Source organism: Rhea pennata, chromosome 14 (assembly GCF_028389875.1).
Source record: "Rhea pennata isolate bPtePen1 chromosome 14, bPtePen1.pri, whole genome shotgun sequence".
Taxonomy (NCBI): Eukaryota; Metazoa; Chordata; class Aves; order Rheiformes; family Rheidae; genus Rhea; species Rhea pennata.
The window spans coordinates 5,651,936-5,677,404 of record NC_084676.1 but is presented as its reverse complement, the minus strand read 5'-3'; the positions used below and the strand labels follow the sequence as shown (position 1 = coordinate 5,677,404).

The following is a 25,469-nucleotide window of genomic DNA, read 5'->3' as shown; positions in this document are numbered from 1 at the left end:
AGTTTCTTTATAAACACAGACAGTGACATCTGCTTATTTAAATATCCTTTTTATATCTCATCAATATACTGTCCAAAATTTTTGGGGAAAAAAACACTTCAGAATGGAACATATCTTCTGGATATATCTCTGGGCTTTAACAGAAGACCACAATACAGGAACACAGAAATACACACTAATTTGATTTGTGTTCAGTTTTTTATGCTTTTCTTCCTAGATTTCTCTTGCAATATTTTAAAACATTACTTGTTGCTGTTTTTTTCTTTTTTTTTTTTTTCAGTTGTGACAGTTCTCCCTTTTAACTTTCATAAGTATCTTGCCAAGTGTTTTACAAAGAGAGAAACACCACTATCCATAAGATCAAAAGGAGTGAACAGAAAACGATGAACTGAAGTGACTAGCCCAGTGTCCCTCAGAAATTTGTTGCAGGCTTCTGGCTCAAAACCCAGGAGCTCTGACAGTCCCAGCCTCTGGTTGCAGAAGCATACTGTTCCCAACAGAGAGCTTTCACTTCTAGCAATCACAAGTTTTATTTAGAGCTGTGGACAGATGTAGTGTTTATTCCATCATTCTTGTTTTAATATTACTTTAAAAGCAGTGTATATGGTACTGCTCATAAAAGCAACAAATTTAGCTGCTTCCTCCAAATTTGACTTCATATAAAATGAGATAAAATCTAGCTATCTTCCAATGCCTCACTTTCTGTTTCACTTGTCTTCTTTTTCTTCCTAGTTCAAGCACTTTACCAGCCCACTGCTGCTGCATCCTGTTGGCCTTCAGAGAATTAGCAGTTCTGACTCCTGGTGGGCTCTCAGAAAGCCTGAAAGATGTCCATCTTACCCTTGAAATCAGGCACAAAATGGGATGCTATTTCTAATTGTCTTTCTTGCATTTATTTTTCCTCTCCAGTCTGTCAGGGCTCAGTACTTCCCCGTGCGGTTCCCTGCTTCTCCAGGCTCCTCTTCCACCCCCGTGCTTTGGCAAAGAGCCCTGCTCCATTCTGCTGTTTCAGTGGAGGGAGCAGTAAAGTTCTTGCTTTTCCCTCATGCCTAACAGTACAAAACTGCCGTCTGCTGCAAGGGACACTAAGGTAAGGGTATTCCTTGGCCTCCTGTCCCTGTCAGTTGGTGCTCCCCAGGGCAAATGTTATCTCACGTAAAAGTTCAGGTTCATTACTGTGTGGTGCAGTTTGCTCGTGTTGGTTCACGGTCTGATTACATTGCACTTTGTGGAGCCTTCTCATGGACAGCCTGCTCCAGCCTTTAGGATTACCTAAATTCTGGGATAGAAGACCAGGGAGGACACTGACTCTTAACCTGCTCGCACCGTAGTTTTGTGTGAGCTGAGCCACCCAGGTATTGATTGCAGCTAGGTCAGTGTAGACACCCTGAGTCACCTGCCGGCTTATGACTTATACTTGAGACTTTCTTGTTCTCATGTAATTTCTTTTTATAATCCTGCCTTGTGGTGATGATCATAAGATCATCGTACAGATCCACTAGCAAAGAGCTTCCACTCTTGAAAAATCACCCTGAGCGTAAACTGAAAAGTCGCTAACGTCCTAAACATATATACATTATATAAGGATAATTTCAGTTTTGTTGACTACCACTGATTTTTGGCATAAACAATCTATCAGTAACAGCTCTTGACGGTCAGCCCATCTCTGTTCTCCGTGGTTACGGTAACCCGCAAGCGGGGATACCCTCTCGCTGCTCTTGTCCGACTGTGGCCCAGTGGGTGGCCCTTCCTGGCAAGAAACGGAGCCAAAGCTGATAGATACAGTTGACATTAGAAAAACAAAACCTCCCCAAATCTCCAAAGTCCTCCTCTTTCTCACCAGCAGAGTTCTTAATGTTCATAACGTGTGCTTGAACAGCTGCTACGGGCTTTACTCTCTCGGTGAGTAGTTTTGTGAGGTGAAGGCTTTATTGAAGAGGCTTGGTTGTCTAGCTCTTTCTCTAAATTCCTCTTTCTTGCTGAAAGGGGACCTCATTTTTCAGTAGGATTGCCTCATCGGTGTGAAAGGGGTTACAATACACATCCTGTAGATATTTATGTGCTTTGCCATACAAAAGTTAGCATCTTGGATGTCTTGCTCTAAAAGCAGGGCTCTGACTGCCCGGGCCGCAGCTGTTCAGGCTGCTTTCCAGCGTTTTCAGCCGTTCTTTCCACGCGTCTTTGCCCTTCTTTGGGGGCCGGATGAGCCCAGCGCGCTGTGGGGTACGGACCGGCGCCCAAGGGCAGCTCTCCCTTTCGGCCCGGCGGCGCGCACTGAGCGAAGCGGGCGGCGGCGGCGCTCGCAGCAGCCCGGCCGGGAGGCGCGGGGACGGCGCCGCCGGGCGCCCCCGCGGCCGGGCCTTGCGGGTCACCCCGACACGCGCCGCGCGCCCGCCCCGCGGCCGTTGGCCGTTAACGCCCCCTTAGGCGGCGCCCCGCCCCGCGGGCAGGTGCAGCGCGGCGCCCATCCCCCGCGCGGCGGCGGGGGCGGCGCTATTACCTGCATTACAGCAGCACCTGGGGCGGGGGCGGCGCGCGCGCGGAGCCGGGCGCGGGCGGCGCCTTTAAGAACCGGCATCCCCCGCGCCCTCCCCTTCCCCCCCCCCCCCCCCTTCGCTGGGGGCGCCGGTGCCTGTCCGGGCGGGGCGGGGCGGGGCGGGGGAGGAGCCGCCCGGGCCGCGCGCGGGGCCGCCGCGGCGCGGAGCAGGAAATGGAGGCGTGAGGGGCCGCGCGGCGCCGCGAGGCCCCCCCCGCGCCGCGGCCCGCCCCGCCCCGCCCCGCTGGGGGCGGCATGTGAGCGAGCCTGCCCGGCGGCGGCGGGCGCCTCCCTGCCGGCGGCCGCGCCGCCGCCTCGCCGCCCGCGGCCGGGAGGAGGCGGGAGGCCCGGCGCGGGGCGGCCCCGCGGAGCGGAGCGGATCGTAGCGGAGCGGGGCGCTGCATGGGGCGGCGCGGCCCGCGCCGGGGACGATGCCGCGGAAGGAGCTGCCGCTGCCGGCGGGCTGGGAGGCGGCGCGGGACTACGACGGGAAGGTGTACTACATCGACCACGGCAGCCGCACCACCAGCTGGGTCGACCCCCGCGACAGGTGGGCGGTGGCGGGAGGCGCGGGGGGGCGCGGGCGGCGGCGGGGCCGCCCCTCGGCCGCCGGCTCCGCCGAGCGGCTTGCGGCCGGGGGCGGGCGGCGGAGCCGGCACCGCTGTCACGGCCCCGGGTCGGTGCCGCTCGGAGATCCCGGCCGGAGCGGGGCTTGCTGCGCACCTGGTGTGCCGCGCCAGGGCGGAGACAAAACCCACCTCCGCCCCCCCCCCCCCCCAAAAAAAAAAACAAAACAAACAAAAAACAAATAAAAAAAGCACGAGAAGCGGGGGGTGGGGGGGTGTTTACAGAGTAAAACCTTAAAACCCGAGAGGGCTCCGCGGCCGCCGCCTGCGGTTTGGCCCACCTCTGCAGGCAGCTCTGCGGCCGAGGTAAGCGCGGTGGTTTATCGAGGTCACCTCACGGAGAGGGCTTCTGCCCGTCCCTTCTGCTTCCTGGGGGCCCCTTTCGTGCCTTCTTCTTCTGCAGTGTGTTCCCTATTGCTCCCCTGAAAACTGAAACGGAAAAAGTCTACTGTTTAGGAAAAACTCAGTTATTTTCCAGCAGCACTTCATCTTAGCAAGTTCTGGGTTTGTGCTTGGGGCAGTTACAGCGACTATGCAGGTAACTCAGGCAGGCAGCTTAAATATTAGATCACTGGTGAAGCCAGAAGTTTCCAAATGTCACGTTTCACCTGCTGCTAGCTGAGGCTTCAGGATGCTCTGCCTCACAGAAAAGCTCCTGTCTCAATGAGATTTGAATTCCAAAGAAATCTGAGTATACAGTTTGTTATAAAGTTTATAGACCTCCTCAGTCTGACAGCGAGTTTTTTTCCTTGTTGTGCTGCAGTTACTGCGATTTCTGAATTTGTTTCCTTCTTCCCTTCCAACTGCTTGTTTGAAGAGGTTTCCATGGTTAGTGGGATGCCAGTACTGTTGGTTCTTTCCAGTTCTGCCTAAGAGTGTGGTGTTTTGTTAAGCGTGGAAGTAAAAGATTGTCCAATTTTACAAGATTTCAAGGAGTGTTCCAGCATTCCAGGAATAGTCTTTGTGTATACTGTACACAACTGTAATCTGTTGGCCTGCAGGAGGTTTGGAACTCATTTTAACGCTTCTCTTTCAGTAATGTGGCTGAGAAGAAGCTAATGATGTGTTTATCTCAAGCTTTTTAAAAATCTTCATGAAAGTCAGTAAAAGCTTTAATTAGGAATGTTCTCTTAACATCTGTTTTGTTAAATAGAATAAAGACAAGTGAGAAATCTGTTAGGGCTAATAAAGGCTTATAAAAATTCTGATCTGTCCTTGCTTAGTAATTCAAAGATGATATCAACAACTAAATGGGTATCTTATTTATGTGCACTGACTATCGCAGAAACATTGAATACTTGCCATTATTAAGAGCATTCAAACGTAGACTGATAAGTCATATCACATGATGTATTCATTGTATACTTGGAAATACACCTGAATACACATGGCCTTGAGAAGCTTTGGGTCTGAGTCATCCTCTCTTGGTGCTACCAAGAAAACAAGCTGAGTTAACTCCCTGCTCCCCTCTTTTCCCCCTCTCACCCAAAATCATCAAGATTTTGAGGAAGCTATGAGTCCAACCCTAGAACCACTAAAAATGTTGAGTTTTCTTAAGGTCTGGGAGACCCTTGTGCTTGTACGTGTTCAAACCCTACTCTACCATACTTATAGAAAAAAAATACTCTATTTAAACTATCACTGTCCATGAAAAACAATTGATAGGTGAGTTTCTGAGCAGCTTAAGTCATGCTCAGTGTAATGGTGATTAAATTTATGCACTAATTGCTGGAGTTCTACAGTATATTTTCAGTTGAAATTTCTTTTAGGCTTAGCCCTTTCCAGGTTGTGTCTAGGATTCCTGCAACTGAGAAGTTGGTTTGTGCCATTACTACAGTACACTCCGTGCTTTACTTACATGTGCCATCTCCTATGTGGCAAAAAGCAATAGATATTAGGAAATGTGGTTGTAAAACTGCGAATTTCAGGAGATGTGAAGGAAGTTTTCTTTTAAAATTCCTAAACCTGGTTGCTGCAGAATGGCAAGATTTCAGTGTGACTATAGCTGTGTGCTATCTGGTCAGTGTATTCAGTGAGCAGCAACTGGTACCTGAAGATGGGAAACACAGGTTTTAAAGCTTCCCTAAATTTTTCATTCTACCTTAATTTAGTGGAAATAAACATGAGCAGGGATACCATCTAGCTTCAGGGCGTGGATTTGCACCTTGTTTTTGCGACAACAGCAGGTGCCAGATTTGTATTTGTATAGTCCTTGTGATAAAAGAGGTTTGCTAAATAAACCACCAGGGAAAGGGACCTGTGTATGGTCATGTAATGGAGTATCAGCTGGGATGGTGGCTGTGTTGGAGAAATGGTGGGTAGCCCAACACTGCTGTAACGGAGATAATTTCCGGTTAATCTAAGTTTGCTTAAGGTAACTTATACATGTGTACCTACTTTAAATATTATATGCTTGCTGACAGCTTTTTGTTAGTGTTCTCATGGAAAGTGTGCTAGAGAACCTTGTTTCTTACTGTTATAAATTAACAGTGAAACATGCTTGCATGCTTGGCAGGATGAGTCCAAAGAAATAGGAGAATGCTATCAGAGATCTTTCTTCATAATTGAATTTCAAGGTCTGCAGGCTTCTCTTATTACTAACCTAGCAAGAGGGTGGAAACCTGTTTCTCTCAAGGGACATTTCAGATGCCTTGTGTTGCATATCTGCATGCATGTTATCTATACTTGCTTGTCTTGAGGTCTCTTATGCCTTGTGCTTGTAGCTAGCACATCTCGCTAGCCTACCTGCCATTTCATTTCATGCTGCAGTCTTCAGTGTCACATAGCACTACTCTGTCTGTACAGGACGCTTAGAAAGCGTATCCAGTGCACCTGGGAACCTCCTCCCCATCTTCCAGGAGTTCCTCCAGATCTAGCTTTTCAGGGGTTGGGATCTCCTTCTCTCCTTCCCGCTCCTGTCACTTTCTCCATTCTACTCCATGCAGGCTCTAGGACCTTTTCTCCCCTTTGGGGCTGGAGGCTAGGTAGTCCACCTGGTGGACTGGAAAGTGCTGTTCTGGGTGCACATAGGACTGTGCTGCAGCAGAGTAAGTTGGAAACTTGGCTGTGGACAGGCGTACATGGTGGGGGTTGTGATAGGTAAGGGGTAGCAGAGAGGGGAAGGTGGTGCCTCAACAGGCCATGGACCCTATGAAGTCAGAAGCTGGGGTGGTGAAGCTGGTGAGGCTGGTGGTTTTGCAGCCTCACTGTTACCAGTTATGCAGCTGGGCTTTTGGTAACAAGGTGCTGCTAGGCTGGGTCACTGAAGTCACTGTCACCTGGTGACATGTCACTCCTCTGTTGTACTGACTGGAGTGAAACTCTCACTCCTGAAGTCTTGGTCAAAGAGGTTGCATGTCGGAGTGCTTTCACCTCGTGCACTGTGGAGGTATACCAGATTTCAAGGCAGTCCTGGGAAACAGATGGACTTTAGAGCATTCTGGGAAACCTTCTGAGGATAAAGGTTAAATGTTGTATCTTAAGCATTACTATACCTATGTTAGGATGTAAGAGAAAATAATAAAGGTATCCTATAAGCAATAATTTTGGGTTAGAAAGCTGTAAGGCAGCTCTAGTGACCAGATGAGTTAAAAACTTGACTACTGCCCCCCCCTCCCCCCCCTCCCCCGGTAAAAAGAAGCTCAAGTAGCTTGCTTTGTTTTAAAGTCATTAGGTATTTCAGGACTTGGATACAGTATAATGGCAAACCAAACCTTACTGAACTGGAGAAAGAAGTTTGTTATTCCTGATTTTAGAAGCAAGTGTGATTATTTCAGTCATACACTGTGCATACCGTTTGGTATGACATGGCACATGTCACAACTGCTTTCTTAAAAGAGTATATATCTGCATTATAAGCTGCTTTTAACTGGTTTTACTGATTACCAAATAAAAAATAAGAATGGTATCTCAGAAATATGTTAGCACCAGCTGGTATCTGTTCTTAAAAATAGCTGTGAATCAGGAATTGCATGAATAGAAAAATGGTTCAAATAAGATCTGCTTTCCTCAGACATGGAGTAGAGGTGTGTAACTGTTTTACTGGTGTGTTATTGTTGGTTTGTTCGGGATACAGCAAGTGGATGTACACTTTCTTAGCTTGTCATGTTTAGGGGAACCTCTCCTCTTCCTCATCTTATTTTGAGAAAGGACAGTTTTTTCTCTTCACTTTACCTTTCAACTCTAAAGCTTCCTAACTGTAGTTAGGATTTGGAGATGCCTGATAAGCAGCCCCATTCTCCAGTTGTGTTCTCATGACTCTCCCTACTGCCATGGTGGTATAGGCAGTTTTTTCTAGGTTATTTTAGATGAAGCTGAACTGAACTTCACATTTACCCCAATCACTGGGCTTCCGTTGAGAGTGAAAAGTAGTAAAATAAGAGTAGTTCTCAATTTAGCTTGGTGAAGCTACTAATAAGCACCAGACATTTTCAGCTTTGAATCTTCAGGATTGTTGAGCCTGAGGATATTACTGAAGAAAAACTAAGCAGATTATGTATAGAGCATAGTCACCTAGCTGTGCCCCTCTAAGGCAGCCTTCTAGATTTTGTGTGAAATATTGCCGTATATTTTCTCTTCTGTATTGTTTTGTTTTTGAAGCTTCTCATGCCTGGTCTGCAGTGTACACCTGATCTCCAAACCTCCTGTATTAAAGATTTAAAAATGTGAACATCACACTAAAATTTCATTATGCAGCTGCCTTGCCATGTGTATTATCTGTCCACAGCATAACTTTAAGCAGTGGAATAAAACTAGATTTAGCTAACTGAAACATGGAAGTTCTCCAAAATGAAAGAACTTGAAGAGGAGAGGGCATTAAGAGGCTTTAAGAACAAAAGGGGCTGTGCTTTTCTGCAGGTGGAAATCAACAGTGTAAGGAGGAAAAAAAAAATCTCAGATACAGCATTTTTCCTCTCTAACTTTGTATCTTACCTACAGAGCTTTCATCATTGGCAGCAGTATAGGTCATATAGCAGCAGGCTGCTAGTTTGATGCCTGCTGTTGCTTTTTTATTTATTTATTTTTATTTTATTTTTTTTACTGCTAACTAACCAAACACCTAGTCATATGTATGCAAATTGCTTTTTTCTCACATTTACATTCCCAAAGATAACTGTTTATTTTATTATAAGGCACAGGCACTTCAATATATCCATATAGGCCAGTGATACCCATTTTCCCGTGGTGTAGAACCGATAATAATAGAAATGCAGTCTTTTCTTTAATGCAGTCCAAATGCAAGTCCTATATATTTAGACACCTGTTCCTAGAGGTTGCATTCTTATAAAAACTTTTTTTTGGAGTAAAAGGAAATTGGTTTGTCCTATGGAAGTGCTAATTCACAGGGAAACAGAGATGGGACATAGGACTGTGATGGTGGTACTTTTTTTTTTTTTTTTTTTTAATTGCTGATACCAGGAATCTTCCAGGGCGAGTTGATGCTGGCTGAACCTGTAATTGGGACAAGCGAATTGGAGCTGAAATCATTCAAACCTCTTCAATTATAAAAATCAACCTTTGTGTTTCTTCTGCAAGACGCACAAGACAAGCTCTATGTTAGATCACTTTGAAGACGGTGGTGACTTTCTGAGATAGTGTCCTCCTTTGCTTTATTGTGTAAGCTCACTTAAAACTTGGAAGGATAGCTGGGAACAACAGATACGGGTTCCTTCTAACAAGAGCATCACTATGGGGGGTTACACACACAGATGTGCATATACTGAGAGAGAGTGTTGGCATTGACTTTAGAACAGCTAAAATCATTCTTTTATCTTCTTTCCTTATGGAACACGAAAAAATTAAATGCAAATCTTTGTTCAGCTCAGCAGACTTTTAAAGTGTGTTGAGGAATTATTGTTAAATAATTATTTAACTCCTTTTGGAAGAAATCTATAAATCATGTTGTTTAGAAATTTCACCTTACTATTATGGCAAGGTCAGCTTGCTTGTGGTAGTGAAGATTTAGCTTTAACTGCTTGAGTAAAATGAAGAGCTCTTGTTCACAGACCCTATGGTTACTGCTTTCCCCCGCCTTTTTAAGTTACATGCATAGATAATTGAATGAACAAACAACAGACAAAACTGCTCCCAATAGAATATTAGCTGCTTTTCACTGCCACTCATCCAGTTAAGTGACATCTGGAAGACTCTTTGGTTATTCACAGGAGGTTTAGTGTGCAACGGGAAGATGTAAAGAAGCCAAGTACTACAGCTGTCAGTGTCCTCCAGGTTTTTCCTTGCTTCTGGATGCATTCTGTTGGTGTGGTTTGGCATTCTCTGTTTGTTCTAGTACTTATGGCTTCCACCCCACAGTAACATAAATATCCAGCACATGTTAAAAACAGATAAATTGCTCTGCTGATCTTATAGAGGTGCTGTGGGGATTAATTAGTCCTGATAAAGTGCTTTCTGGCTGAGGTGTCAAGCTGATGTTTCAGGACTAATGGTATTGTTCAGTGAAACTGTTTAGTTCTCAGAAATACCTAATTGCTGTTTTAGAAGAATTCACTCTGGAGGAAAGCTTTATTGATTTAAAGTAAGCAATAAATGATATGATCTGCAAGAGCAGTCATTCACACTTGTTCTTTGCAGAGTAGAGATGTATGGTTATTGCATAACTATTTTGAATTAGAATCGTAAGTGAAACTGTTGCTTAAATGGCCCTGCAACAACTTGAGACTCTATGATACACAGCTTTAGCCTTGTACTTGGAACAAGGGCAAGCTTAACAGAGGACTGTCTGCTATTTCATCCCTCACAGCCCTACCATAAGGTCTCTAGGGGAACAGCAGTGTCCGGATAATCTTCTGGGCCTTTAAAGCAGCACAGGAAACTTTAGGTAGCCCCAGAAGTGCTCTACAAAGCTATGCTGATGACTGACAATTTTACAGTTAACTTGCTTTGTGCCAGGCACAACTTGGGGATTGATTTCACAAGCCTCCCCTTGTTCTGAGCCAGCTGAGTCTGTGCAGCTGCTGGAAGTGCTGCTGTTGCTAATGGCCAGACTCCACAGTATCACCTACCACCTGCCTGGCCTCTAAGTTGGCTCAGCTCATGGATCCTGCAGATTTTTTTTTGCTTCTGAGGTAGGTCAGCAGAGTGACAACATTGGCAATGGCAAGCTATTGGACTATGACACCTAACCCTCAAGTGCACTGAAAGAGCCATCTCACACTGACATCTTCATTGTGGGCACTACGGTGTGTGGTACTCAGGCTTTTCACAGTCTGAATGCTCGAAAGGTTAATTGAGTATGCTGTTTTGAGCTGCTTATCCAAATTACCTTGAAGAGGATGAGGGGAGATGATAATTGAATGTATTTGATTAAATCACCTTTGCTGCAGCTCTGCAAATTAGGCAGCCCATCTCCTGTGAAGAGTCTTAGTGTTTGGTGGGCTCTCTGAGATGGTGCTGTGGCAGTCAGTCATTCTGATTCAGAGCTACAGAGAAGCTCCTATACTCTTTAGGAGGTGGAGTGTGTAATACTATGCTGGCTGATGAGCTCACTCTGCAACTGTGAAAGTGTGAGGGAGGAGACAGATGAGTATGTGGATGGGAACAGGGAAGCAGGCAGGAACCAAGGGAGTAGCAGCTGTCATCTTAAGCTGCTGTGAGACTGGACAGTTAGGTGAGAGGGGCTTCCTTGTTGCCTGTGTTGTAGTAATGCACATGAGTATTTCATGAAGTGCTTTAGCTAAAATGTCTACTTACCTCGTGGCAGGCTTTTGCCTCAGGGGAAGTCTTCAGCCTCTCAATTTTGCTTAGTCCCTATAGCACCAGGTCTGATGGTTCACTTTGAGGTGACTCAGGTTTCTAAGGCCACATGTGTGTGCCGTGCTTCTGCATCTTATGTCACTCATCTGTAAGATGATCCGACAGTACTTTTTTAACAGTGCACGCAGAGTAAGGCCCATGCAGAGTGATGCTGCTCTAGTTTTTAGAAGCAATTAGTGTTGCAATGCTCTTTAGACAGGCTTTTTGCTGTTCAGATCTGACCTTTGTTCAGAGTGGTGCCACCTCTGTTCCTTAACATCTGATATGACTGGCCCTGTTTTTGCTTGCTCCTTAGGCTGTTCTGAATGGGAAGGCAATGGCTCAGCTAGTCAGGGACCTTCATAATTACAGCGCTTCCACAACAGCTGCTTCTGTATTTCTTTTTAAATTATTCCAAGTGCTTTCTGTGAATAGCAAGCGGATACTAGGGATGCAACTTTGACTGTTGTTATTTGGAACTAATTTCTGAATAGCAGAGACCTATTTTTTTTCCAGGCAAGAACTTGGTATAAAAGAAGTACTTCTAGGAAAAAATTGTAAGGCTTATCTAATTAGGGATAACTCGTACTGTATAAAGCATTGGAAATGAGGCTCTCATATTGATTTGTTAACCCCTCCCCCCAAAAGAGCAATCCCCCAAACATCATTAACATGAATAACTCTTTTGCATTGCACAGTTCTGACATGGTTGAACTTGAAATGGAATAAGCAGAAGTTTAGGACATAGATTTTTTTTGTTGGAGTGTGTATGTGCTGATGCCCTGGTGTGTTTGATTAGTGATATATATGAATCCTGCATAGAATAAGGAGGTTAAATTGTTCTGTTCAATATGTTACTCAACATTTCTCAACATGTGATCACTCTTTGCTCTAGTAGTCCAGCCACCAACTTGTTTATTTTTTTCTGAAATTCCTTCAAGTTACTTTTACATCCAGCTAACCTAAGTAACTTTTTAGTTAGTAAGGCAGTAAACTAGACTTGCCATTTTTTCCTTTTTTTGTATTGTTAATAAGTATTTTGCACAATACAAGATCTAAGTATTAAAGTAACACAAACTATCTGTTGCTTTGATGGGAAGTTGACTTTAATTCTTATGTGGAAAATTTTCCAGTGTTTTGAAACAGGTAGTTTTTCATTTGTCTAATAAAGAGATAGTCTCTGCCTGAAGTCTCTCTCTCTCTCTCTCTCTCTTTAAAAGCAAAAAAAAAAAAAAAAAAAAAAAAAAAAAAAAAACTTATTTGAATATAGTAACTCCTGATTTTTTTTTCTTTTTCATGATCCAAAATACATCACTGATATCTCTTCAGAATTTATGGTTATCATTCTCGGCTTGTCTTCACGGAGTCTTTGTAAATGCTGCTGTTGTCCCTAAAGCAAATGGTGTTACGTTTTTCTCATAGTTATTCTCTATTTGTCTAATAGTCTGTAGCTAACACCCTGTACCACTTTGTGTTGTCAGATTTCCCAGATGCAGTCTCCTGCTGTTTTGCATGGTAGTTATGGTAAGTTGTGTTGTGTTGACTTCAGTGACTTAGATGCTCTGATGATCCTTTTTAAGCGTGGTCAATAGTCTCTAACTCAAGGTGACTGTCTTGGTTCTTCCTTCCCAAGGACCTTTTCTCTTCTCCTCTTGTATTAGAAGACGACATGACCACAGCTGAACTTTCTGCAGTTCACAGGCCTGCTCTAGAACACATGAACAGGCAGTGATTATTTTGGAAGAGTTTGTTTTATATCAGACCATATTCTGTCATATTTCTGTGGCTGCTGTCATGAATCCTTGAGAAAGGAAAGCAGCCAATACAGGTGAGCTCCTGAGTGTTGTTCAGTGTTTTGCTATGTAGTAACACGAATGAAAACAATTTGAGTGGTTGTAATTCACATTTATAATCATTCTGCTTGGAAATCTGTTTGTGACACTTGCTTCTGAGTACTGTAAGTGTTTTCTTCACTATCAGATTTAGTACACAAGTATCAAGAACTCTGTGTGGATGAGTCTGCAGAATAGGTTTTCAGTGAAATAAATCAGTTCACTACAAAAATCTTGAAAGGAATATTTGCTTCTCAGTTACTTTCCTGGAAGAGTTAAGCAGATGTGTGGCAACACCTGTGAATGACAATAGTGGTGCATCTTATTGAGTATATTGCTGATGACAAAGCCTGAAATGTTGTTTAATGCTACTGCTTCATGAGTAATAAAGATGTCTCAAGAAAGGTACAGAAATAATGGAGTTACATCAGTATGAACTAAGGATTTTGCAATCGGAGTATTAATTTGTTTTGTAGACACATGTGAGATTTACTTCCTCTTAGTGTTTTTGCAGTTGAAGGCAAGATAGTGAATTGTTGTGTCATGTCATTCTGTTCCCCTCTCTGTTCAGAGTACTTTTTTTTTCTCCCAGTGCTTGTTGCTTCTACTTTTCTCCCAACAAGTAGTGTATCACTGTTGCGTGGCTCTTATGATCATGCTTAAAGGTTGTTTAAAGCCTTCCATAAAATAAGTACTTTAAGAATATTTACAGAGTTACATTAGCACAAGAAATATACTGTAGATAGACTCTACTATTGCAAATTTGTTTAAGCACCTCCCTAAGCAGAAGGAAGGAGTTATTTAACTTTAATTGAAGATTAAAATCCTTGTTTATATCCATGTCGAAGCTAGAGGCAAAGCAATCCATTCATAAATGTACAATAGGACTCACGTCATGATGAAAAGTGCTACGTGCATATTGATGTATAGCTTGCAAATCCTTTAGCGATTAAACACATTACTCCAGACTCCCTAGAAGTAGATGACCTTCTTGCTGAAATGAGATGTCCAGAGGGTCTAATGCTTCTCCAGCAAAGGGAGAAGACTAGCTGATGTAGTAGATCTATTACTCTTAATTTTCACTCTATTGAAAGTTTTTTTGTGTGTGCTTTTGAACATTATTTTATTAGGATAATCTGCAAGTTTTGAACAAAACATATAGCAGAGACCTGCAAAAAATACAGATTGTAGAGCTTAACATTCTAGGTGAAGTAAATAGACTTGACAGCTTGTTAACATGTCTTTCTCAGCTGATTTTAATGTCAAATATAATTTCTAAACTTTTGTATCCCATAGGTAAAGATGGCGGTGTGGTGTGTATATATATGTATATAATAGAGCCTGAGGAGCGCTGATATTTGAAAGAAGTACTTTGAACAAGTGAAGTACATCAGCTTTTGGGAATATAGCCTCTATTCTTCATGTAACAGTAGAATGAATACGAACTTACTCTTGTTAATGCTTGTGGATTGACAAAGCCTTTAAGCGTTATAGACAATGCTCAACTCCTGCTCTCACAAATGGACAAAAATACTGCTGCAGCATAGCTGTTTGCTCTGACTTGGGTTGTTACAACCAGTGCTTGCTCTGTGACAACGTAGAATTTCTGGTGTGAATGTCATTGACTTTGCCCTTTCGTCACCGGTCTAAACGATACTCTGCAGATGGAGTGGCAACTGAGAAGAGTCTTGCTGAAAAACCTGAGTTTAACATAAGCCTGAAATACTGATGTGAGGTTTGGACTTCTCATGTAATTCTCTTTGATCTTTGTTCCTGGTATGGTGTGGACAGAGGTCAGACAGACTTACAGTCCTTAACTGCTCTGGTACAACAGTCAGCTGTCCTTTACCTGCCCTAGCCTTCCTCAGAGTCATTCTAACAGCCTCCATCCTGCATAGGATTCATCGGTTTGGTCACACAGCTGACTCGTGTCCAGCTAGTCTTGGATTGTCCTGGGATTTCTGTGATGGCAAATGTTTCTGTATTGCTACAGTCAGTTCCTAAAGCATTTGCATCTTTTGACTTAAAGTTCTGCCTAGTATTTAAATTTTGACTGATTAGTATGATCAGCAAACCTAAATTTTTTGTTTACTCTTTGGAAAAGCTTTTGTTTGTTCTTGAACCTGGAACAACACAGTGCTACTTACTGCACTTTTCCTCAGTGTTCCTGATGGCTCATTTCAGAATTGCTTGGTTTTTTGGTTTGTGATCTCTTTCCTTTTGCTCTCCAGTTTTACCCTGGGAAGAATCTAAAATATATCCATGTTGGATGGAAAAAGTCAGCAAAATTCCCATGCTCTTTTTCCCTAGAGAGGTTAGTCCCTTTTTGAAATTTGCTGTGAAGAACTTGTCTGATTTAGCTTTCCTGCTCCTGTTTTGTAACAGTCTGCTTCTGGAATTCCTTGATTTAGCTGAACAAGGAAACAGGGCAAGGTACTGAATTCACTAAGGACTTTTTATTCATTTTTCTGGTTCGCACAGAAGTAACAAATGATCTCTTACTCCTGTTTAGTTGTTTTCAGATTCAGTCACAGGAAGGTCCTGTTTATTGGTGATCGGAGAAGAGGCCTAGATTCCCTGTTGCTGTCTCACATTGTAATTGTGGAGGCATGTAGCAAAGGTTATGTCTCTTCTGGTGCATGGGGCCTCTGCTGTACAAAGCTGTACAATTATTTGCTTTGTTAGACCTGATCTTGCTGCACTTGCTGTCTGTATAGTTCTGCATAAAGTACTAGAGTAGGCCAGGTTGGCTAAGCTTGCTGCTGGGGGATGTTCTAAGTCCTTGAATGCTGCTGCACATCTGCCTCCTCGGTGAGCTAGCTGGCTCACAGAGGCTATGCCCTCTCTTTCTGCGCTCTCTTTCTGCTGTTGCCATAAGCTGAAATGGTGCAAGGATTGTGTGGTTTTGTAGCAGTGACCTGCTGAATGAGTAGCTCTTCTGTGAACCGCCAAAAGTGAAACGGCTTGTGGTGGAGTTGGTGCCATAGCAGTGAATGTGGCCTGGCACCAGAGCCGCGAGCATGGGGTCAGTAAGGCAGCACTTGCCACTTGCCGTTTGCCTTTCAAAGCAGACAGCTTAAATATCAAAGGTTGCTGCATTCTTAATGGTGTGCTGTGGGCTGAAATTCCATCTGCTCTAAGTACTCAATGAGAGTGACACCTGAAAGGGTGTTTATTCATCTCTGGATGTCTCTTCTGTGTGCCTATCTGCAGAGCACCATTTTGCCTGCATGTTGGCTTTCTTGCTCAGTGTGTGGTTACTGGGGGGCCTAGAAAAACACTTGTAAACTTCTGTCTGAAATGCTGTCATCAATGTAAGATGACATTGAAATTCTCTCTTGCATTCATCTCAGGCACTGCAGTTTCTGAAATATCCCTGTCCTTTGTCTCCTCTGGCCTGGAACAGTAGAAGCGTGTGTTTATGACATTGATTTGGCAATTATTGAAAGGACAATGAATCAAGGACGTGATTAACGTGAGGGAGGAGTGTTCAAAGACCTCTGCTAGTGCAGTCTGCATTTTTAATAGTTCTGCAGATTCATCACTGATTTTGGAACTTGATAGCAAGTTAGTACTCTGGATCCATCTGTGGGTTAGCTTAAAGATACTAGACAAGGTCAGCAGAACTTTTTTTTTTTTTTTTTTTTTTTGCCAAGGTGTTTCAATTTGGCCTTTGTAAACTGGCTAAACTACTGGTTATGATTGATTTAGCTGAGCTGCTAATAAATTAGTATGCCTGTTCAGAATTGTTTTTTGTTACTGAACAACACTTAAAATGGGTTTTCATTTATTTTCAGCTGCTTTTATCCTTTGACAGTTATAAAGGCTATGAAAATTGATGTGTAAAAATAGATATTCAGGGATCTTGGAACAAAATAGTACTTTTCATTATCTGCAAAAAAATTCTTTTTTCTTTTTTTGGATGAGAGAAAGAAGAGGAAACGTGATGGAGAAATTGGAAAGGATGTCTTCTTGATAATGTCAGTTATACAGGACTTGAATTTAGGTCAAAGTTTGTAGTGCAAGAGACTTGATAGATCTAAAGTATCTTGTTTTTCAGAATCCTGCCCTCTAAATTTTAATAAAAGGTTCTTATTACAGAAGCTGGAGATGAATACAACCTACGTGCATCAAGACAGAGATCCTGTTTTGGAATCTCTGCTGACATCTCTCTTGACATGAGGACAACAACTCCTGGTGGAGGCGTTAGCCTGAAAATCCAGCAGTGGTAATTTAAATAGTCAAAATAGTCAGTAGGTTATGTGAAAACGGTGGGTGTATGAAAGAGTTGCTCATAGCAATTGAGTTGTTAGTTTGGCTCTAAAGTATGACTTTTGGGAGAGTAATGCAGCCTCTTTTCCCGTTCCTCCTGGAACGACACAGTGTGCCTCAATCTAAGGTCCTTGTGACCTAAGGATATTTTGCCCTACAAGAAAATATTTAGGGGAGAGTAAATGTAGTTTAAAACATCTACACATTCCGTGAGCTGCATCTGTTTGGCTGGTTCAAGAAGGGCTTAATTTGTGAGGAAAACATTGAGGTATCAATATCATTTTTGTTTCCTGATTAGATCCCCTGGATTAACTGAAACTGGAAAAAAACTAAAAAGGAGAAAATATACCTCTTTGTTACAGATGAACATGCCCTAAGGCCTGGTATGATGGGAAGATGTGAGTTCCTATCACAACTTAGAACTGTGAGATCCATATGAGATTTTAAGAGCTTATTTTGACCAGCTCTTACCTTCCAAGACAAACACGAAACAGCTAAAGGCTTAGTCTCTTGATCATATACTACATCTGCTGCTTCCAATAACGTGCAGGGAAGGGAAACACACTTGTGAAAATGGATGTGCTATGGCTGTCTCACTAAACCCCTAAATGATACTAAAAGTATGTATTTTATGCCTTATGCATCAAATGCATAAAATCCTTCTAATTTGAAGTTCTTTTTAAAGAATAATGAGCTTAAGTGACAATGCCCAAAAGGTACAAATGGGAAAGTCCAGTGTTGAGTACATCGCTCTGAAAGTATAGCCTAAGGTGTAGCATGCGGTCCCTTAGGAAAAGGTTTGCCACAGGATGGAATGGTGCTGTGGGGATAAGCCCAATTGAATTAAAGGGGTGGAACTTATTTGCTGATGGTGTTGAGTATTTGGAGATCTAAAAATGTGCAGCAAAATCTTGAGCAGAAGTTCTTTCAAAAACAAGAAATGCCAGAAACAACATCTGATCCACAGAAGGCATAGCTGTTGCTGTCAGTTTTTACATAAAAAGCACCCTGATGCTTTGTTAATGAGTACAGAACAGAATGAAAACGTAGCTAAAGTGCCAAGCCCAGGCACATCTCCTGTCTGTCGCTCCAGAGTTTTGTGCTTTGTGCCATGTTTTTTTAACCTTGACAATTAATGTTACATGAGAAGTAAAAATTGAAGAGGAGGACATCTGTGAAGTGCTAGTCTGGATACCTGCTCAGAAGTTGTTTGGATTGTACATGTGGCGTTATATGAAGATAACTGTTAAAAATCAAAATAGTTCTGCCTGAATTCAGTGGGAGAAAAATCAGGTACTTCCAAATGAAGACAAAATGACCGAAGGGATGAACCAGCTTCTCTAAAGGCTTGCAGGCTGTGGCATTATCTGTATGGTAAATACCTAGGATGAGGATCTCCATCTGGCAGGCTTTCGGCCGTGCTGCTTAGCAGTCGAGGAGTGGCTGCTGCCATAGGAACGGAGGATTCCCAGTATGCCAGCGAGCCCAGAGGGCCCTTGTGTTGGGATTAAATTCTTGGGTAGTTAGCTGCATTGGAGCCAGCAGCACTGCCTGTCATAATGTTGAGCGCTGTCTTTAAAATTGATCACCTGCACTGTTTTTTTCTTTATTAAGATCACTTTTATAGTTTAAGAAAAGCATGTGGCTTAAATGTCATGCTGTATGTGGAGCTTTCAGATGACTGGAAAAAAAAATGAAGTAGGGATTTTAAATGTCGTTAGGAAAGCTATATGTGCACCTCTAGGTCATGTGTAGTTAGTCAGGTTCTCGAAAGACTCAGCTTTGTGTTTGGATGTATTGGCCAGCAAGCTACAGACATTCCAGATATTTGTGTTCATTTTGGCTGTATCTAGGCACACAGGCACAAAGAGCAAGATGCGTGCAGTGAAGTATAAATTCTCTGCTCTAATGACTCAAAGCACTGGTGTGCATGCATACATGCTTAACAGATTGTATAATTAGCTTGCTTTGTAAGCAGGCAGCTTGTGTGATTCTTGAGTAGTTAGGAAGTGGTCTAAGCAGTTTATGCAGGTCCTTACCTTGTTGTATATGTGCATAGGTGACTCGTGGGCAACAGCCTGTAGTGCTGGAATTTTTTTTTCATGGAAATTTTTCGTATAGGGTAGTAGGATGAAAAAGTGGCTGTGGGTCTGTGCTACGGCTGGGAGAACAAGCTTTGTGACCGCCTCGGGCAGTCTCTCCTGGGAGATGCAACAGCAGGTGTAATCCTGGAGTGCAGCGAGGGGCTGTGGAAGCTGCAGTGCTTCTCAGATGGTTCTGTGCAGCCTTCTGTGGGTCTGCAGTAAATTCGGTGGTCTTCCAATCTGCTGAATACTCCCAGTAACATATCCCCTGGACCCCAAGGAGAGGGCATTCCTGGGCCTTGCCCCCTGAGGTCTGCTACATCTCTTCTGCGGCCCAACAGGCTGGCAGTCAGCCCGCTCTTCCCTGCTTGCTGCAGATGTGGGCTGGTTCGAGCCTCCCGCTTTGTGGAGAGGGGTCAAAGGGGCTCTTTTAAGGCAGGCTCCACAAAGGATAGGCAGGCTTACTAAATTACCTAGAGATGTGCTTTAGCGTACACAATGTGAATTATGACTGCAGGCCCTTTATTGGTCCCATGAGTTTGGTTAAGTTTTGGCCTACACTGCGATCTGTTTTTATATGAAATGGTTAATTTGGAAAAGTTAATCCTAGAGGTCACAAGCTTGATTGTAGACTTATCCTCCCCTTCCTGCCCCCGACTCTGTGGCAGGCAAGCTGCTCAGCTCGGTTACAGAGTAACTGCTGCTAGCATGGAGGCAGGTGTAATTCCTTGAGTGTTTGCTCTCAGGAGAAAGGTGTTTCTAAACCTAGGTAGCCACTTGAAAGTAAATAAGCCTGCTGGGGTTTATTAGTGCAGAGGAATGTGACAGGTTGTGCCGGTTTCCAGGCGACGCGGAGGGTGGGAATGTAACCTCGGGCCCAGGGCTGCATGCCTGGAATTTCACTCGAGCTGAGGAGAAACGGGGAGGGAGTGAACATGACCTTGAAAATCCTTATCAGGATGAAAAGGTGCAGTCAGCAAGCACATTCTTCTCCAGGCAGCGCGCTGTGCACAGTGTGCTATTTGGCTGTGCTGACAGTGAGCGGTGTTGGCTGCACAAAGCTGTAACAAACAGCTCCTTGTAATGTCTTCGGGAGATCACTTCCTCTAGCTGGCGGGAGGGAGTCTGCTCGGCTCGTATGACACAACTGGCTTTTGCTGGTACGCGTAAATCTACAGTGACCAGCTTCTAAAGTTGAATATTTTTGTGTACTTCATTTATAAGTAATAATGAGTGTGAATGCCGTAGCAAGGCAAAGTGTGGCAAGATGGAGTGCTAGAGAGGACCAATTTTAATTATGATTCCATGACAGATGAAGCAAATCTAAGAATTTGGTTCCCAGAGATCTGGTGAGCGGCCAGACAGCTCATCACAACCAACAAGGGGTGTTTTCACTTTCTTCCTCAGTCCTTTTTCTGTTCCTGACACTCCTCATTGTCACTGGCATGCTATTGACTGCTGAGAGCCCCGTTAACTCAACTGTAAATTAACTGGGCAGAAAAATCTGGATACTTTTCTGTTGTGTTACTGAACTGAAGCAACTCACGGAAGGATTTGGAGGATGCAGAGGGGGAGGGTAGGACTGAAGGACAAGGAAGGAGTGTGAAGGATGGATGATGGGAGCGACGCTTTTCAGGGGAGTGACAAACAGCCTGGCTCAACTGCCTATGGATTTGTGCTGTAGATCTGAGGTGGGTCCTCCCCCCTCCCCTGTACCAGCATGTGTTCCCTTACAGTCACGTGGTGATGCAGGTTAGGAAATTGCACTGACTGACAACTGATTTTTTTTTTAAAAAAAAATGCTTTTTTTTTGTTACATTCTGAGGGAATTTTGATGCACATCCTGGCAAAGTGTATAGCTTCACTGTACGTATAAAGCAACTCATGTAGTGCGAAAGAAGAAACCAACCCTTATTAATACTATGTGTGTGTAGTACAAAATGATAAATGCCTGTGTTCGTGAAGATGCTTAAGTACGATTACAGCTGGGCTATGATTATGGCACTTTTATCATATAGAGCTGAGGCTGTGCTTATAACTTGACGGTAGGTATTTGAGAATTAATTTTTCTCTTTATAGGGATATAATGGCCACCTCTATCTCCATGCCATACCTGCAGGTCAAACACACAGGCTGAAGTTCATACAGTTTATGAACTCATGTTTGTGTGTTAGACCTGTATTTTTTCTTAAACAAATTCAGATGTGTGCTAGTGTCAGATAATTCCTTGCTAATCTTGATTTAGTGAACGAGGGCAAAAATTTCTCACTTACAAATTCAGATCCTTTTCCATTTTCAGGAATTTAGACGTGCTAGTGTCACACAAAGGAATATGCTAAGAATTTGTGTGCTAATGATCTTTGGAAATCTGTATGCATCTAGTATTGAGCAGTGTGGCCTCTGCTCAGGGAAGCTGGGCCAGCTGTCTCCAGTCTATTGGCTTGCTGCTGCTGGCCTGAGCACTCCATCCCCTTCACTGCTAGGGAAAAAACATGAACACTCATCTGACTGAATGAGCTGAATTGCTGAGGAGTTTGAGTTCTGGTGTCATCCCTGACATTCTTGTACTTTTGCCCTGTTTAGTTATGATTAGCTCGGCTAACAGGTATGATCTAGGTGGGTTATAGAGTATGCTGTGTGTCTGTGCAACCTGCGTCAGGGCACAGGGCAGAATATAGGACTGCACCATTTCTCTCTGCATTTGTGGACTTGCTAGCCAGCTTCAGTGCTGTTCTGAGCTCAGTTCTGTAGCAACAGTTTTGACTTACTAAGATACATGATGAATGTATCATCTCATGGGTTTTTTCTTTGATGTTAATCAGCTTCTAAGACCAGGATGACAAAGTTTATTCCACTGTGAGTTACTTCTCTAATTTCTTAATGCTATGTAATTAGTGTGGAGTTACTTAAGCTGGCACATCTGCCAAATTTCAAGCCAAGAGCTAGAATGAAATACAGAACCTTTAGAGACTTAAAGCATATTTTTTGGCAGGCTATTACAATCCCTGAAACCACTAGTAATAAAACAATAACCACCAGGTGTCCTGTTACAATGAAAACTGAGGAGAGAAGATCATTAAACATGATCCACCTGTATCTTTCCAGCACTCTGTGACATGGGTTGGTTGGGTGTGAACTGTCTGCAGGACTGACAGGCTTGTCTCTGAGTTCAGCTCCCCAAGCCTGACCTTATAGAAGGCTGCTTGTGCCCTTACAAGGACCTAGATTTCAAAGTCACTTAATATTAATGTAGGAAGGCTTGTCTGTTCTCATTAGCTCTGTGACTTTCAACAGGGAATGACGAGTATAGCTGAACTGAAGTGCCTTTCTATATGGCTCTGATGCCAATAAGGTTATTGTCATGACCGCAGAAGAGATGCAGTCTTTAGAGACAGCTGTTTTAACTTAATTGTTTTATAAAACTTGCAATCTTCTGTTCTTCCCTGAGAGGGAGTGCTGTAAATCTGGCCTTTGGTTTTAACATGTAGAATGCTGCTAGTTCTTCCTTAAAGGTCAGAGGCATTGCTAGCTGAGTTGACTTGAAGAATGAGAGACTGACTGCAGGGTGAGATGAATTTGATGATAACATGGAGCTGTTTGGGAGAAGCTTCAGCAGACTTCCAAGCAAAGAAAATAATTAAGACATTTGATATTTTTGCCTGGAATTGCTGTCTTATGAGAAATATTTTAGAAAAGTAGGTCTTATTGCTTCAAAGAGATTCAGAATAGTTGACATGATCTTGCTTTCAGGAGCTGATACAGGTATGAGGAAGAAGTGGGGGTGGAAGTAGCAATACCAAAGCTGTCAGCAAGAAAAAGAAACAACTAGTCTAAGGTGTATGTCCGTCAGCAGCTATGGAGTGTTTTGGAAGGAAGAGGACAACAATTTTGTTTAGAGGGAAGTTCCTCAGCTCTGGAAAAGCGTTCTTCTCTCGAGACACCGTAAACAAAGGTGAATTGGTAGCTAGATTCTGGTAGCAAGATTTTGAAATTTTGAAGGTGAAGTTAAGATTTGTAAAGCTTAGCTTCTAAAGTAAAACTCATTAGTTATTGTGCAGGAACTTGATAATTATGATAGGAAACAATCACTTGCATAGAAATACTTTCTCACAAAAAATTAAATGTGGGAAATGTGGAGGCAATGACATTCAGTGGGTAGTGCCTTCCTGTGAAGAAAGCCAATTGTGGCAGATAAAAAGAAATGGAAATGGTAAGAACCAAGTTGTCTGTGATCCCACAAAAACTTTCGATGCAGTGAGACAAATGTAGTGTGAACAAAAAAGTTGCTGATAGATGCTACTAACATTTTGGGCACAGTTGTACAATTTCTAAACTCCAAAGTGTACACTGGGGTTCCTGGCAATATCCTCTTTCGTTCTCATAGCTTGCATCTTTTGCTGTGGTGGTGGAGGCAATAAAATACTTGTGTGACTATATGGATATAATTTCAGTTGACAAATACTTGTAATATGAAAGGTGAGCAGCAATGAAGAAATACTGTCTGTGCTCAGTGTTTGCTTACCCGGAAGAAATGCTCTATGTTTTGAACAGAAGAGTAACTGAAATGTTTCTGATATCTGGTACCTCTCTAAAGTCCAATTGCAGACAAGGCACTTTGAAAAATGTTTTTGTGATGATACACTGCATGAGATGAACTTGGTTAACTGCCCCAAGCCGAAATGTATGGCTGGCTGTTCCATAGGGACTGCAGAGCAGAAGAGCTGTGTCAGTTACCCCATATGAAAAGATGCCAGTTTAACACATACATATAGTTAAAGATGCCGTGTTATTTTTCTGGCAGCCAGTTACAATTCACGATCAGACTCTCGTCTGTTGCTTGTACAGGGCTGCTGAGCCTTTCTATTTATTGTCTTTGAAGAACTGATACTGATTAAATCGATGAGCTCATGTTCATACCCAGCCTCAGGTAATACCCCCTAACAATACCAATCTGGCAAGCTGCAGGATGTGTGGTGGTTTGCCTCTTGTCAAATGTCCTGAGCCTGAGGAGGGCTTTCCTCTCAGTTGTGCTGCTCCAGAATCTTGAATAGGGGCAGTACCAAAACCATAATCCTTCTCCCAATTTGATCTGCACTGCAGTCCTTGGGTCTCTGGCCTGTGCCATTCCTTTGGCTGGACTGTTTTCTTTTGTCTTCAGTGCTGGACCTACAGGTTTTCAGCAGGCTTCTTGAGCTGCTTTGGGTTAAGTGGGAAGAGGAATGTAAAGAGCAAGTGGCATATAACCTCTATGTTAGCACTAATTTTCATCTGTTGGCAAAATATATTGCAAGTGCATTATGAAGGATCATTCAAAATAAATTAAAACTAAATGATGATTATCAGAGTAAATCAGTGAAACTCACTTGGTGATGCAAATCTCATTTTGTCCTCGAATGAGGTAGCAAATGTCAATAGTTGCTGATTCACATTTACTCCCATTGAATGCGGGAAATACTGAAAAGTTTTTTTTTGTGTGTGTCTGCGTGTGCTTTTTACAGTTCTGCTTATAAATGTACTTCAGAATCAATTTTTGGTAACTTAACTACATGGCAAATCAAGGCTTTACTCCTTGGGATGAAAAGATGATAAAGCTACTGTGAGCTTAATATTTTTATTTTATGCTTCCATCTTTTAATTTTTGTCTCCTGAAGTTTAAATCTCCCATCATAGTTTTAGACATCATCTGCCCTTGCTTCTGGCTTGCTTTGATGTTTCTATACTTATTTTAATACAGACTGACTTTTTAGGAGTCAGGATGGCATTGCATCAACAGTAACAGTAGAGAAATAATGCTGATATTGTGAATTCCAGCTCCATATAATGTACTTTAACAGTTGTTGCATAGCAATGAGCTAAGCGCTATGTAACCTAAGTTTACTACTTTTCTGAGCAGAAGTGAATTGCTATACCTTCATTTAGAAATGTTCTTTTCAGTTCTGAGCAGCAAAGCCGGAGGACTGCTATAGCAGGGTTGGGGTGGTGGTTTTTTAGGTAATTCTAACTCTAACTAGTGTCTTCCCTTCCACTTGGATCTCAACAGATGTGTATTTAGGCATATCTTGATTAAAATAAACTTTCTCTGTGTGAAAGCAGTTTAAAAGCACTGTGGAACACAGGTTCTGTGGAATCTGTATAGAATCTGTGGTTCTAGGATCTCAGTGTTACTGTTTGTGATCCTGTTAGCTCAGCCTGTTGTTGGGGCCTGAAGCTGACAGACTGGGAAGCTGTAATTACAGCTACTGCTTGGGCTTAGAGTGTGAGAAATTTTGGAAGCTAAGGCCGGGGGGTGGTACTCGAGTGCCTGAAAGTGCACGTGTGTTTAAGATGGGCAGTACTCTGTTCAAGACCTTGATGTTTAAAGGATTTT

At 43.0% G+C, this 25,469-nt stretch overlaps 1 protein-coding gene across 2 annotated transcripts in view; it reads left to right on the top strand.

Annotated features, from left to right (window-relative positions):
- The first annotated feature begins 2,910 nt into the window (after positions 1-2,910).
- WWC1 (WW and C2 domain containing 1) overlaps positions 2,911-25,469 on the top strand; it is an 81,511-nt gene continuing 58,952 nt past the window's right edge. The window contains exon 1 of one of the 2 annotated variants that reach the window (XM_062587517.1): positions 2,911-3,086. In XM_062587517.1, coding sequence (XP_062443501.1) covers positions 2,968-3,086 — 119 coding nt within the window. In that variant the 5' untranslated portion in view covers positions 2,911-2,967. Of the gene's footprint in view, positions 3,087-16,914; positions 16,975-25,469 lie in introns of those variants that run through there. The other variant, XM_062587518.1, reaches the window with a different exon arrangement.